At 36.9% G+C, this 14,094-nt stretch overlaps 1 protein-coding gene across 1 annotated transcript in view; it reads left to right on the plus strand.

Annotated features, from left to right (window-relative positions):
- Positions 1-14,094, plus strand: part of adamts12 (ADAM metallopeptidase with thrombospondin type 1 motif, 12) — a 153,483-nt gene that overhangs the window by 67,818 nt on the left and 71,571 nt on the right. The window contains exons 4-9 of the mRNA XM_088628774.1: positions 3,302-3,501; positions 4,858-4,941; positions 5,082-5,206; positions 7,291-7,440; positions 9,899-10,039; positions 13,102-13,246. Of these exons, the coding sequence (XP_088484900.1) occupies positions 3,302-3,501; positions 4,858-4,941; positions 5,082-5,206; positions 7,291-7,440; positions 9,899-10,039; positions 13,102-13,246 (845 nt within the window). The remainder of the gene's footprint in view (positions 1-3,301; positions 3,502-4,857; positions 4,942-5,081; positions 5,207-7,290; positions 7,441-9,898; positions 10,040-13,101; positions 13,247-14,094) is intronic.

The raw sequence follows: 14,094 nt of genomic DNA on the forward strand, positions 1-14,094 counted from the left end.
ATCATTAATCAAAGTCATTAATTATTAATACTATTAGTAATATCTTCGGTAAAGGCTTTAATGCATAAATATTTCTGATAAAGGTAGGTTGTGTACTTTTGTCCAACTGAGCAATCTTGCTTTCTTAAAATATACCAACATTTTAATGACTGATGATTAACATGCTGTAATACACAGTTCAAAATTAAAAGCTCAAATGCTGAACATGAGAGGTTAAGCTCCCCCTGGCGATTTTACAAGGTGACACTGGATAGTTCCCGGCATGAAGTCAAATGACGCGATTAACCGCGTGATACTGCGTGATACTGCGTGATACCACGTGATACCGCAACACGCCCACCGGGGTATGCCGCGAAATACCCCACCCATTTTGAATGGCTGCATCTGTACTTGCTGCATCTTGCTACAGTACATCAGTATCTCTGAAGACTCGATTAGTTTCACACATTCAATCTGAAGATACAACATTAGACAGAAAATGTTTTCTAAAGTCTGCATTACACAAGAATATACAGTACTACATTGCATGTCCTGGAAAATGTAACATAAGAATATTAAGAATAAACCAAGGTTTGATGAAAACAAATTATAGAAAGAAATAAAATTGATACCACCCCATTACGAATGTGACCTAGTTAAATTAAGATTGCTTCAGAGATCCAGTGAAACAAGAAAAAAACTTGTCAAGATACTGTAGCTTCTGAGACCCAAGGAATGAAAAACAGTACAGCCCCCTGTAAGCAGAGATTCTATTCTGGCTTATAAAACCATTTCAGTGGTGGATGAAGTGAGTACAATATACCCTCGTAAATGTAAAGCGCTTTGAAATTATTTGTGAATAAATGCAAATAATATATAATAAAGGCAAAATAGAAGGAATTATGAAGCGCTTTGAGATGTGTGCAAATTTCTGAGTGGGTTTTGTTGAGAAATCTAATGTTAGAAGGACAAAGCCTGTGATCTGAAAAGGGGAAAAAAGAGAAAATCTGCTTTATTAACAGTTGAAATAAGCAGTATCAGCTTTGACCTACTGAAGATCAAACATGCTGGTGAAAAATACTGCAACACATGGAAGACATGCTCAGTATCCATACTGTATGTGCAACAGATAACCAACCACAACTTGACTCATCATATATTTTTTTAAAAAACTTCCGTAGATTTGCTTGTTTTGTCAAGTAGGTTTTACCTGGATTTGAAGTTTCATCTTTAGTAAATCTACTGGGTAATAAATGGAATCAGTGAGAACTTTATATGTAAAGTAACCTGTATGGACATGTACAACACATCTAGTGATTTTATGTAAATTATAAGCTATTCCTAGCTATTTTTCTTATTGGTTTGCTTTTTACGTGTTTGTTAGTATGTTGAAAGATTTTAATAAGGAATAAATAATAGCAGCACAATAAACCATTTTGGATTTGCTGTGTGTTTTAAAATTCTTAACTTATTGCTTAATGGTAGATTTATTTAGCATACTGAGAAATAATGAAAGCTTGCCTTTACCATCTATAGTATGAATGTGGTTGACAGAATTAAATGTGGCAAAGGCTGTCCTCAAGGTTAAAGTAATTTATGCTTTATTTCTCTCTCATCTGAAAAGGTCAGATTGCATAGTTTTATGGAGGTCACAAAGAAATATGGACCAGAGGAGACAAGGTGATGCAACTGCATTCGCCTGGGAACAATGACTACTTTGTTCAATCTGCAGTTTAGTCAAATCTAAGGACATTGGCAGAAAGGTTTCCATAGAATTTTGTAGAGGGTTTAGGATATTCTTGGTAAATATTTGCCAGCAAGAATGCTTATAATGTAGCATAAAGTCTATTCATTTTATATAAATTTCAAATACTTTTTTGTAAGATGTTTTTTTTGTTTTTATAATCCCCCCATACCATAACAAATACAATAGAAAAACATTTATTCCCCATTGTGTCTGCAAATAAGGTCCCACAAAATAAAATCCTTTACAACAAAAGCTTTCTTGCAGTAAGTGGTATGATTGGATTGTATGATCTGTAGATTACAGTTTGAACTGAGAAAATCAAACATTTTATGCCTTTTAAATTTGTTGTGGTTGCTGATTGACAGCTGATCCATGCTACAAATCCAGTCATTTCTAAAGATCTCAGGCAGTGTGCTTCAACAGTATTGTGGCTGGATATAATAAGAAGAATAATTGCTTACACTTATATAGCAGTTTTATGGACACTACACTCAAAGAGCTTTACAGGTAGTGGGGACTCCCCTCCACCACCACCAATGTGCAGCATCCACCTGGATGATGCGACGGCAGCCATAGCGCGTCAGAACTAGTGGGGAGGAGAAAATAGTAATGAAGCCAATTCATAGATGGGGATTATTAGGAGACCGTGATATTAAAGATACGCACAACCTTTTTTGTAAAGGAGTGCATCATGATTTAGGGAATAAATACTGTACACATGTTTCAGGGATTCTAGGTTCTTTGTCTCAGTAGTGAAGCGCTGAGGTAGGTTTCTGGGTTCATCGTCATGGTTTTAAATGCTTGTCTGGAGTTACCCTCATTGTCTCCCTTTTTTTACTTTAAAGATATTCGGTTTCTTTAATCATTCTAATTCCAACACGAAAGATGGGCAAATCTAGGACAAGCCAAGAGCTAACAGGTCTGCCACTAGTTCTTTTAATCTGGGTGCCTAAAGACAGTACAGGGAGATTGTAGCATAAGAGAGATACCGTATGGTGCCTTAAATGAATGAGCTCATTTGTTATGATGGTGTGTTTCTAATGAGTGTTCACTAAGAAGAGTATTATTCAAAAAGGCAATTAGAAGAAATTTTACATTTTGCCTTAGTATTATGGATAGATGAATCAATGTTTGAAAAACATAGAGCTCTAGTTCCAAGAAGAAAAAATGGTGAGAGATTGTCAAAGACTCCACCCGAATATAAATACAACCAATTAATGCAGAAGGAATGCTATCTTGGTACTATTGCAAAAATATGACCATATAAATAATAGAGCGTGCCTATGTAGAATCAAAACGCCCATAGCTTTAATTTATTTAAGTAAAATATTATTTTTGATAACACTAAATGCTTTAGTATTAACAGAAAATTTAACAGAAATAGCGCAAGTAAATTGAAAAATGCAAAAAAATAATTGCAGCATTTGTATATTATTAATAAGCTTTCATACAAATGTCTTCCGTGGTCTTATTGATCTTGTTTCTCAACCATGATTGCATATTATTGAATGTTTCTTTGTTAAAACTGGCAAAAAATACAGCTGCTAAAGTATTTTACACTTTTCCTATGTATAGATTCCTACTTAGACTCTCTGAGAACCGAAAGACGGAGAGAAAACTGGGAGAGAAAACATTCCAAAGAAGGACGACAGATTGCTCAGCGCTCTGTCAGCAAGGAGCGATGGGTGGAGACCCTGGTCGTGGCTGACCCTAAGATGATAGAATATCACGGCATTGAAAATGTGGAGTCTTATGTCTTCACAATCATGAACATGGTGAGAGCTTTCTTATCTAGAGGAATTACATTTGCTGCTGCCTTTCATAGCCTTTAAACATGACGTTTACTATTGAGCTTAAACTGTACTTGAGCTTTGGTCAAAATTGAAACATTCAGGTGATATTTGATTCAGGCTTGACATTTGACCCACATGTGCCACATATTGTCAAAACATCATTCTTTCACATCAGAAAAATCGCCAGACTAAATCTCCTATGTTACCGCTAACTGTTGCTGAAAAACTGATCAACACATTTGTCTTCTCCTGAATTGACTACTGTAGCGCTCTACTTGCTGGGGTTTCTAAGTATGTCCAAGATTCAGCAGCCAGAATCCTAACCAAATCTAGTGCAAGTGATCACATTACTCCTATCCTGGAGTACTTGCAATGGGTTCCTGTCAGGTTTTGTATCAACTTCAAAATCCTCATGCTCACCTGTAAGGCTCTGCTTGGCTTGGCACCTCAGTTCCTGTCTGAATTACTGTCGCCCTACTCTCCACTTCACAACCTTCATTCTCATAATTTTGGTCTGCTATCTGTCCCGCAAGCCCATCTACACTCTATAGGTGAGAGGACCTTCTCCTGTTATGCCCTGAAGTTCTGGAACTCTATCCCTAAGGATATCAGACAGTCACCTTCCCTACACTTTCTCAAATCTAGAGTCATAACCTTTTTCTTTAGAAGGGCCTTTACTAAACTGGCTTGGTTATATACCCCTTTGCTCCTACCATATTCAGTACCCTGTATTCAGTACTACCATATTCATATACTGTATGTCTCCTATCATTGTGTATTTTCATTGTGTATACTGTATCTTGTGTTTTTTTTATTGTTGTCATTCTGTAAAATGCTTTTGAGAAGCCAGCTTTAAAGGCAATATATAAAATAACATTTATTATTATTATTTTATTGAGGAAGTAATGTATATTACTGAGGGTTTGTATGGACCTTTTGAAACATGGGTTTGTAAAGTGTTGTTTAACGTTCACTGGATGTAAAGGTGATCAATGAATCATTTAGAATTCAGTTGAGGCTCTTTTCATCCAAATTTGTTCCCACTCTCCTTTCATGTCTATTTTGTTCTTGTTTTACAAGCCAAGTAATTCTTTGTGAAAGTATCCTGTGAATTTTCTTTGAGGGCCTGTCTGCAAGGCATTTAGAGATACTGTAATCACTCCATGAATTTACAGAGCTCAGACTGAGAGACTTTAATCTTACATGTATGGGGGACTGAGCATATTAAAATAAAAATACTTATTAGATTTTTGCTTATAGAAACTGAGTGTTAGTTTTGGGGAATTCCTCTTAAAACTCGAATGGTAATTTAATTTTTTTACTCTGATTTTTACACAGGTTACTGGGATTTTTCATGATGCTAGCATTGGCAACGCTATTCACATTGTTCTGGTGCGTCTTATCCTGCTGCAGGAAGAAGAGGTGTGTGGTCATGTTTCTTGTATGCCATTCAAACAGGAAATGAGATTGCATATACTTCTCTTATGATCTTTTGTTTTTTATTTTCCCTTTTTTATCTGTCCTCAGTGAATTCAACTGGATTGTGTATCGCCTTTTTACAGAAAGGGTTAAAGATCGTCCACCATGCAGATAATACCCTGGCCAGTTTCTGCACATGGCAGAAGAGCATCAACCCCCAAAGTGACACTCACCCTGCTCACCATGATGTTGCAGTGCTCATTACCAGGCAAGTGACTTTGTTCCATGACAAACCTGCTTCTGGTTTGGTAGTGCCTCTTCACTACTGTGACATGCTTGCTTGCTCATGTGTAACAGGAGTTACTGGTTTTATTTAAAAAAATACAGTATATACAGTATATCTACCTAACTTGAAACTGGAAAAACGAAGACTTGAAGCTGCACTCCTTTGACAAGTCCCTCTGTCAGAGCCTTTCATCTTTCGGCATGCTGCACACTCCACCATTCCCAGCTGTTACTGGAGCCCTGGTGCAGCTCACACTGATGTCACTGCAAGCTTGCTTGCCCCTGAGAAGCCACAGGAGTTGATGTTTCACCCAGGTCCAAGAAGAGTTTGGCTTTCTGTTACGTGTGTGATGCACCTTTTGTGGATCCTGGTAATGGTTGACTAGTTATATGACCCAAGCCTGAACCAGCAAAGGCAAAGGGCTCAACCTGCACTCCAAGCAAGTGCTTTAATCTTATAGGTTCAGCAACTCAGCAACCTCGCATTTTGCTTCGATAAGAGAATTTCTAACAAGCTGTTAAAGCATAAAACACAAAAGTTGATTCTCCTTGGTTACATCAAGGAGCTGGATGATGACTAACATGCAGACAAGTAAGATACATTTTTTTCTTAATGAGCTGGTTGATATTCTAATCAAGAAAAGTTAAGCACTTTGGAGGAAACGCTTGAAACAATACTTTCAAACTTTTTAATTAGTTTGGAGATAGAGGAGATCAAGAGCAACACGAATGGCAGGGCAGCCTTTTTATAGAGTTAATGACAATTAAGATGTGAAGGCATTCTTTCTTCTGTCATTGACTTAATTAATGTGTTTTGCATTGTGAAGGGCTTGAAATCTGAACAACTTGTCTTTATACATAATTGTAAATAAAATAATTTCTTGATATCTGCAACATTTGCTGAAAACATTTCTGTTTAATATAGGAATATACTGACAGTGAGACTAACAACAAATGTATTGAATAACACTTTGAATAGTCCATTAGGTATCTTTAAATTACTCTATGACCAAAATAATGCTGAACAATCAGCAGAAAAATTTTACTAAGGCTAAGAAGCTAGAGTCAGAATCTTGTTAAATCAGTGTTTTCAGTTCTGTAGAACTATTTAACTAGTCTGTGATGCTCTTCTTAATGAAGGATAATTTTAATATTTTGTACACAATTTGTGTTTTAAGATTGTTCCAGACCCTTACAACCACATACTTTTTTTTTCAATAATTTTGAAAACAGTAAGGAAGAGTGGGAAGTTATACTAATACTTTTTCTTTATTGGGTGTGACCTGCTCAGTGCTGATGTGATATATCCTCATGGTCAACGTGAGATGTTTCTGAGTTGTTTGGCAGGAATACTTATTAATGATTTCTAATCAGTAAACATAAAACAGGTACTGTAGCAAAAAGTAAAAAGAAAAACACAAAAGTGTTTCATATCAAATATAATATGAAATGTATCACTTTTTTTAGATATAAGTATATACTAATCTATTTTTATCCCAAATATTTTTCTTTTAATACTGTACCTCCCAATTTTGGAGTTGCCAGTAATGAATCTGCTTGCATTATGACCTTAATGCTCACTCCAGCATTAAAGATTTGAAGACCATATGCATGCTGTCCTCTAAGACAAGCATCACCAAACTAGTTTTCACACAGTGAGCCTACTAATGTATACAACAGAGTCATGTTTACTGGAGGAGTGATGCAGCTCTCACTGACAGCACTGGAAGTCCACAGCACCAGTCTAAGCATTGGCATAACTGTTGAATGGCTGACTAAAGAGACCCTAGATGACTGAAGCCTACAGAGCCCTGGAAGCACTTGGCCAGTATTCTTTCTGCTACTGTGGGGTTCCAGTCGCAGAGGACTAATGACATTTTACTGCTTAGTATGCCTCTGCCCTTTTAGCACAAAATCCTTTCCAATCCAAGAAACACTGCAGAGAAAACATTATGAAAGCAGGAAACTGAGAGCAATTTGCCTTGATTCGTCTGTCAGAAGGCTTTGCTATATTATATATTTTCAGTGTAAGTGTAATGCAGATGGTGGTGGTGTTTTATTCTGTAGAAAAGATATCTGCGCTGGGATGAATAAGCCCTGCGAGACATTGGGGCTCTCCCATCTGTCTGGAATGTGTCAGGCCCACAGAAGCTGCAATATCAATGAGGATTCTGGCCTCCCTGTTGCTTTCACAGTGGCACACGAGCTGGGACACAGGTAACGTACTGTAGTGCATTATAACTTTTCCTTTTCCTATGTCGTCTCTTCATAGATTTCATGACCACTTTAGTATTTTTTTGTAGAGAATAAAACTTTGACAATAAATGTGATAATCTTATTTCTGCATATGTTGCTGTCGGTATTTAATTTTACTCATTAATAGATATTTCCAAAGCAAATTGGATTTCTCCAAAAAATGAATACAAAGATAACATAACATACAGTACCATTAAATATGTTCTTTCAGTCCAGCTGAAACTTTTTCATTTTTCATGTCAATAGCTGTTGAATCTAGATTAATTCCAGCTCTGAGAAAATGAATCTTTGAAGAGATATATTGCATGTCTTTGTCATATGACAGATAAGATTTAGTTAATTTAGTTGGGTTGAGATATTCTTGTATTGGCTTTGTCCTGTAAATATATTCATATATATATATATTTCATTTTATGCCATCTGAGAGGTCAAAAGCTCAATGGAAGTGTTAGGGGTGAGTATTAAAAATGTATAAAAGGATGTGAAATTATTGCACTTCTGTGGAAATGTTACTTTAAAACAGACTCAAAAAGTTCTCATTTGAAATAAACTACCTCCTGACATAGAATACCTTTGTCTCTTAGGAAGTTAATAGTCTAGGTTTAATAATTAATGTCTTTAGGGGATTTAAACACTATGGAATGGTGTTAGTTATGTCAGTGACTTGCAGTTTTCTTAATATTTGTTCAAATATTTAGTTGACTGTTCCTAAGAACATAAGAGACTTTTAATGCAGCCATATCACCCTGCACAGCAGCCATATCACCCTGCAACTCACAACTGGCAACCCACTGAAGCTAAGCAGGTGTGAGCCTGGTCAGTACCTGGATGAGAGACCTCCTGGGAAAAACTAAGGTTGCTGCTGGAAGAGGTGTTAGTGGGGCCAGCAGGGGGCGCTCACCCTGTGGTCCATGTGGGTCCTAATGCCCCAGTATAGTGATGGGGACACTATACTGTAAACAGGCGCCGTCCTTCGGATGAGACGTAAAACCGAGGTCCTGACTCTCTGTGGTCATTAAAAATCCCAGGGCGCTTCTCGAAAAGAGTAGGGGTGTAACCCCGGTGTCCTGGCCAAATTTCCAATTGGCCCTTACCAATCATGGCCTCCTAATAATCCCCTTCTATGAATTGGCTACATTACTCTGCTCTCCTCCCCACTGATAGCTGATGTGTGGTGAGCGTTCTGGCGCACTATGGCTGCCGTCGCATCATCCAGGTGGATGCTGCACATTGGTGGTGCTGGAGGGGAGTCCCCATTACCTGTAAAGCGCTTTGAGTGGAGTGTCCAGAAAAGCGCTATATAAGTGTAAGCAATTATTATTATTATTATAATGCCAGCAGCAGTATTCCTGCCTTCTAGACTAATTTAATCAGATGTCAGAAGCTAAACTGGGCCCGGTACTGGGTGCTGGAACGGGAGACTGCTAAGAAAAACCATATGTTCGCTGCAAGTGGTGTTAGTGCTGTAGCTCCTTGTAATGTTAATTCTTTGTTCTCTGCCTGTAACGTTCAAAGATGTTTTTTCTAAAAACTTTCTAAAATATTGATTAGCTTCCAACACAGCTCTCAAAAGGCCGCATTTATCTTTTAAATATTTCTTTCATAAGTTCAATCACACAATCATGTGTGTGCATAAATGTGAAGGCTGGTGGCTTCAATATTGAAGTACAGTGTATAGAGGCTCAGCTACAAGCACTTTGGAGGCATACGGTATTAGGGAGTTGAAAATCTTAATTTCTAAAGTAACATTAGTCACAAATATGTAGCAAGAAAAGTCTGGATTAGTCTGCTTTTGAATTAAAGCATTTAGTTAAAATGAATTATTAAATTATAAGAATATAGTTGGTGCTTTAATAATTATTTATTTTGCTTTCCACCTGAAGAAAGCTCCACAGCTGGAACGTGTTTCTTTTCTTCCCTTTTCGGCATGGAATAAACCTTTACTTGTTCCTTTGCAGCCTATGCATCCTGTCGCAGCTACCTACTTGATTTATTATTTTTGTTTGTTTCAAAGCATGCTATTTAGTCATTTTTTTACTGTGTATCTCACATTTGCCTATTTTCCATCCTATTATCGGGATGTGTATGAATAGAGTAATTTCAGGATAACACAGAGGTCAAATAAATTATCAAAGATAATTTATCAAAGACTGAACACTGTAAATAATATTACTATATTAACTTTAAGAAGTGATTGATGGAGGAATTGACAGATACAGTGCCCTGTTTATGGAGATTTGTTGTTTTTGATGTTTGATGTTTGCTGGAGAATAGGGCAAAAAAGTCACACTGATCACAAATTGAAGTAGCGTTTTTCAGGAATACAATTTAGTCCTAGAACTCAGCCATCACATCTCATCCAGAAAAACAAAATCCATTATTATTCACAAACAGGTGGTTGTAATTCTTGTCTTTGCAGTTTTGGCATTCACCACGACGGGCAGGGAAATGACTGTGAACAAGGAAGGCATCCCTTCATAATGTCTCGCCAGTTACAGTACGATGCATCACCCCTCACATGGTCAACCTGCAGCAAGGACTACATCACACGCTTCCTGGAGTGAGTATAGAGCTCCAATGTTAGCAAAGCACTGAACATTAGGAACATCACTGGGATTAAAATATTGAATCCTGCTGAGTCAAGCCCAGCAAATAGTTTTCACTATTAATATCATGTCCTTCACAGATAATGCATTTGGAGAATTATTGTCACAAATTCTGAGAGGCAAATGCATTTGTGTGCAGTGATTACAAAATCACATTATTTAAGCATGTTCCAATGCAAGATGAATTTAAACTCAAAGCTTTTCTGTAAAGTGATTTTACACTGCATTTGGTATTTGTGTAATTAATGGTGGTTTTACATGTCTTACTTAAATTATCCTCATGGCACTTTGTAATTCCTTAGTGTGTCCTACGTTTCAGTATAAATCATTGCTACAGTACCTATAAATTTAATCTCTGTCCATATCTGATTCAGTGTACCTACACATTGCTTGTTGAATCACCACCTCTGTGCACCCAGAATGATGACTTGGAAAAATCTGATAAGAGTTTATTACTATTATTGTTCTAGTATGATGAATGATGAAGGCACTACTATGATGAGATAAAATTACTGGCAGCTCTTAACATTTGTGAGATCTAGAAATAAAAAGTGATAGAAAGGAGAATATTTATAAGAGAAACACCAAATGATTTTAAAATAATTTGAGCAGAAACATAGGTTACAGTTTTAATGATAAATATTGTTCAGTGTTGGAAAGATAATAATAATTTCATACACTTACTGTATATAGTGCTTTTCTGGATGCTCCACTCAAAGTGCTTTACAGGTAAAGAGGACCTTAGAGTGCACTAGTACACTCACCACACATCAACTATAAGTGGGGAAGAAAACAGAGTAATGATGCCAATTGATAGACAGGGATTACTAGAAGGCTACAATTGGTAAAGGCCAGGGAGAAATTTGGCCAGGACACCAGGGTTAACACCATCTCATCTTGCTATCACTATACTGGGGCATTAGGACCTACATACAGTAGACTGCAGGGTGAGTGCTCCCTACTCTCTGAAATATTCATGCTTGGCATTAAGCCTAATTAAATAAAATAAAAGCTTACATGACATTGGACCATTAAAATGGACCCATGTATGCAAATGGCTCTGACATTCAGAAACTAAAAAAATTGGTCTAAATTCTTCTTGGACACTCTGAGGTTCAATTACTTAAAACTTAGTGATAACCCTTCACACTACAATGAGCACATGGGATATAAGTGGTGTTTCTTCCCTTTTAATTTTGATATTATGGGAATATGCCAATACATGAGGTTAAGAAGTAATGTTCATCTTTTCACTCTCTGATTTTTAATCCTTGATGTATCCTTACTGTATATACATCTTTTGGAGGGCTGGGTGGTAATTTCCTCATTACTACACACCAGATAATGAGACTTTGCTCTGGTTTTTCCAGCTAAGTCATGTGTTTCTACTTAATCAGATCCCAATAGTATTATATTAAAAGCTATGGATAAAACTGGTAGATAAAATGGAAAAGAAAGGCAAGAAAATGTCTTTGGAATAAAGTTGACTTCAAATAAATGTAAAACCAGCTAATAAATTGTTTAACATTCCTCTGAAACTTCAAACTTATGTCTGTTATTTTTTCATCAGTTAACCTGATGAATGCAAATTAAATTAAAAAATGAAGAAATCAATTAGTGATTATATTAGCAAGAGAAAGGTTGGTTTTAAACTCTCCTGTCCCCATGAAGAGGGCTAAAAGACTATTTTTCTTTATTTTGTTTGTACTCTAGGGTGATAATTATTTCAGATAAATTAAAATGTCACAAAATGTTTCCATGTTGATTTTGAATAGTTTTATGTTTTTTAGACTTTCTTTTCAGAGGCATGTTTTCTCTTCCTGTATTATTTCTTATAAAACATTACTTAAGCCTCAAAGAAATTTGTCATTTAGACACTATGTGTATTTTTACATTATAATTAATTGATTTGAATTTATTTTGTAACTTTCTACTGGTGTGGTGAACATTTTTCCCATGTAATTTCCTTACCTTATCAAGTATCTTGTTTCTTGTGATTTCTTTGTTTCAATGTCAGTATTTCTTAATTACAATGGTGGAAGCCACATTGAAGTCCAGGAGATGCGGTCCATTTAAAATATTACAGTTTGGTTTCAGATCATAGTCTTACCTTATGGCTGCTGCTCATACAGTAACTTAAATCCTCAATTACTACAGTATATGAGCTGCAGAGCAGGACTGAATGTCTCAGAGTGCTGTGTATGGTTTTGGTTACCGTGCTACAAAAAGGGACATTGCTGCTCTGGAACCAATTCAGAGAATGGGAAGGAAAAAATAATGTACAGCATGTGTATATATACATATATATAAGCTTTTGGCCATCATTGTTCACTCGTAGGTTAATTTACAATGGGGGCTACCACCCCTAGTTCTAGTATGTTTTGTACAGTAGGTTAGCCTAAATCACCTGTTTCTAACTATTGGGTCCACTTGTATCTTATTGAGCAATTAAATTAGAATAATTAACAAATCACCTGCTTAGTTCAGTTATTCCAATTAGGTCCTTTAGAAAATCATGGTTTAATGTTAATGTATAAAACCTGTAGGATGGTATATCTGGGATCAGGGCAGGAGTCTCTTCATCTACAGTGTGTTTAGAGCATTTTTAAAAAGTATTAATCTTTCTCTATCAGGTTTCATCTTCATTTGTTACATATCAGGAGGTGACTCTGGGACTGCTGGTATAATGTAGAAAGCAATGAACCAGGCACACGTGAAATCTATACTTTTTACTTTCCAGCCTCGTGTGTTTCTTACATATTTTTTTAACCAGTTTTCAGTCCCCCTCCCCCCACCCCACACATGCTTTACAGCAGGTAGATGCTGTCAAGCTGAACATGCTGTTGAATTTCAAAGTTTGCCTCAGGGAGCTTTGATACACTCATTACCAATGCCACTGCTCACTTCAGTAAGGCATGTTGTCAGAAACACATTGCTTCCTGCGTGATTCTGGATGAAAAGTATTGTTTTCCTGTAGTGATGTTCTCAAGCTCTTCTTTGTATTCCTGTCTGAAAGTCGTGGTTGGGGTTCGTGTCTGGACGATCGCCCTTCTAAGAAAGACCTGACAGCTCCAGCTGCTGCTCCTGGAGTTCTGTACACTATCCATCAGCAGTGCCAACTGCAGTACGGACCCAGTGCCACCTTCTGTGAAGAAGTGGAGGTGAGTTATCCCTAATAATGGCATTAACCCACAATAAGTTCTTTTTTTTCTTTCCTGTTCCATCACAGGAGAATATTCTGGCAGTCTTGAAAAGCATGCTAACATTTGCTTTAGCAGATAAAACGATTGAATTGCTGAAGTCGTAGAAACTGGAATGATGAATCAGCAACCATTTGCTTATGTATCCCCAAGAACCAGGAATATAACCAAATCATAGAAAACTTAATTTTCTTTACATGACCTGGCCATTCAGCCCATGAGATCTTCCCATTTTTCTGTACATTCTGTTCAGGGTACATTGGATACATTTCAGTGTTCAGTTCTGTTCTGATAGACTGCATTGTATTAACTGATCAGCAGTATGGAGTAGTAGTAGGGCTCTGAACTTGCAATTAGATGGTTGTGAGTTCAGATCAGTGGGACACTGTTGTAGTATTTATCAGTGAGGTACAGTATTTCCCTCAGATTGTTGCAGGATAATAGCCAGCTGTATAAATGTGTACAAATGTACTGTATGATGCACACTTATTAATAAGGCAATCTATTAATGCCTTATTCAAATTATGAATTGTTCACTAAGGATAACAACACCCAAGAAAGTATTTTGGAGTGTTTAGACAAAATTTGGCTTAACCCACTTGGCTGAGAGCTAACCTTCTGACCACAAGACAAAGAGGCTAGGACTCCTATGCAGAGTGAGGAGTGACCAAGGGGGAGCTGCAATGGTGGAGATGGGATGTATCAAGATGTACAAGAGGGAGACGAGGGGATCACGTTCGGTATTTATAGTGTTTTAGGAGAAGAAATCATGTCAGGAGTGATTGCTAATTACTGACAGCTGAGTCTAA

Source organism: Lepisosteus platostomus, chromosome 4 (genome assembly GCF_059453375.1).
Source record: "Lepisosteus platostomus isolate fLepPlt1 chromosome 4, fLepPlt1.hap1, whole genome shotgun sequence".
Lineage (NCBI taxonomy): Eukaryota > Metazoa > Chordata > Actinopteri > Semionotiformes > Lepisosteidae > Lepisosteus > Lepisosteus platostomus.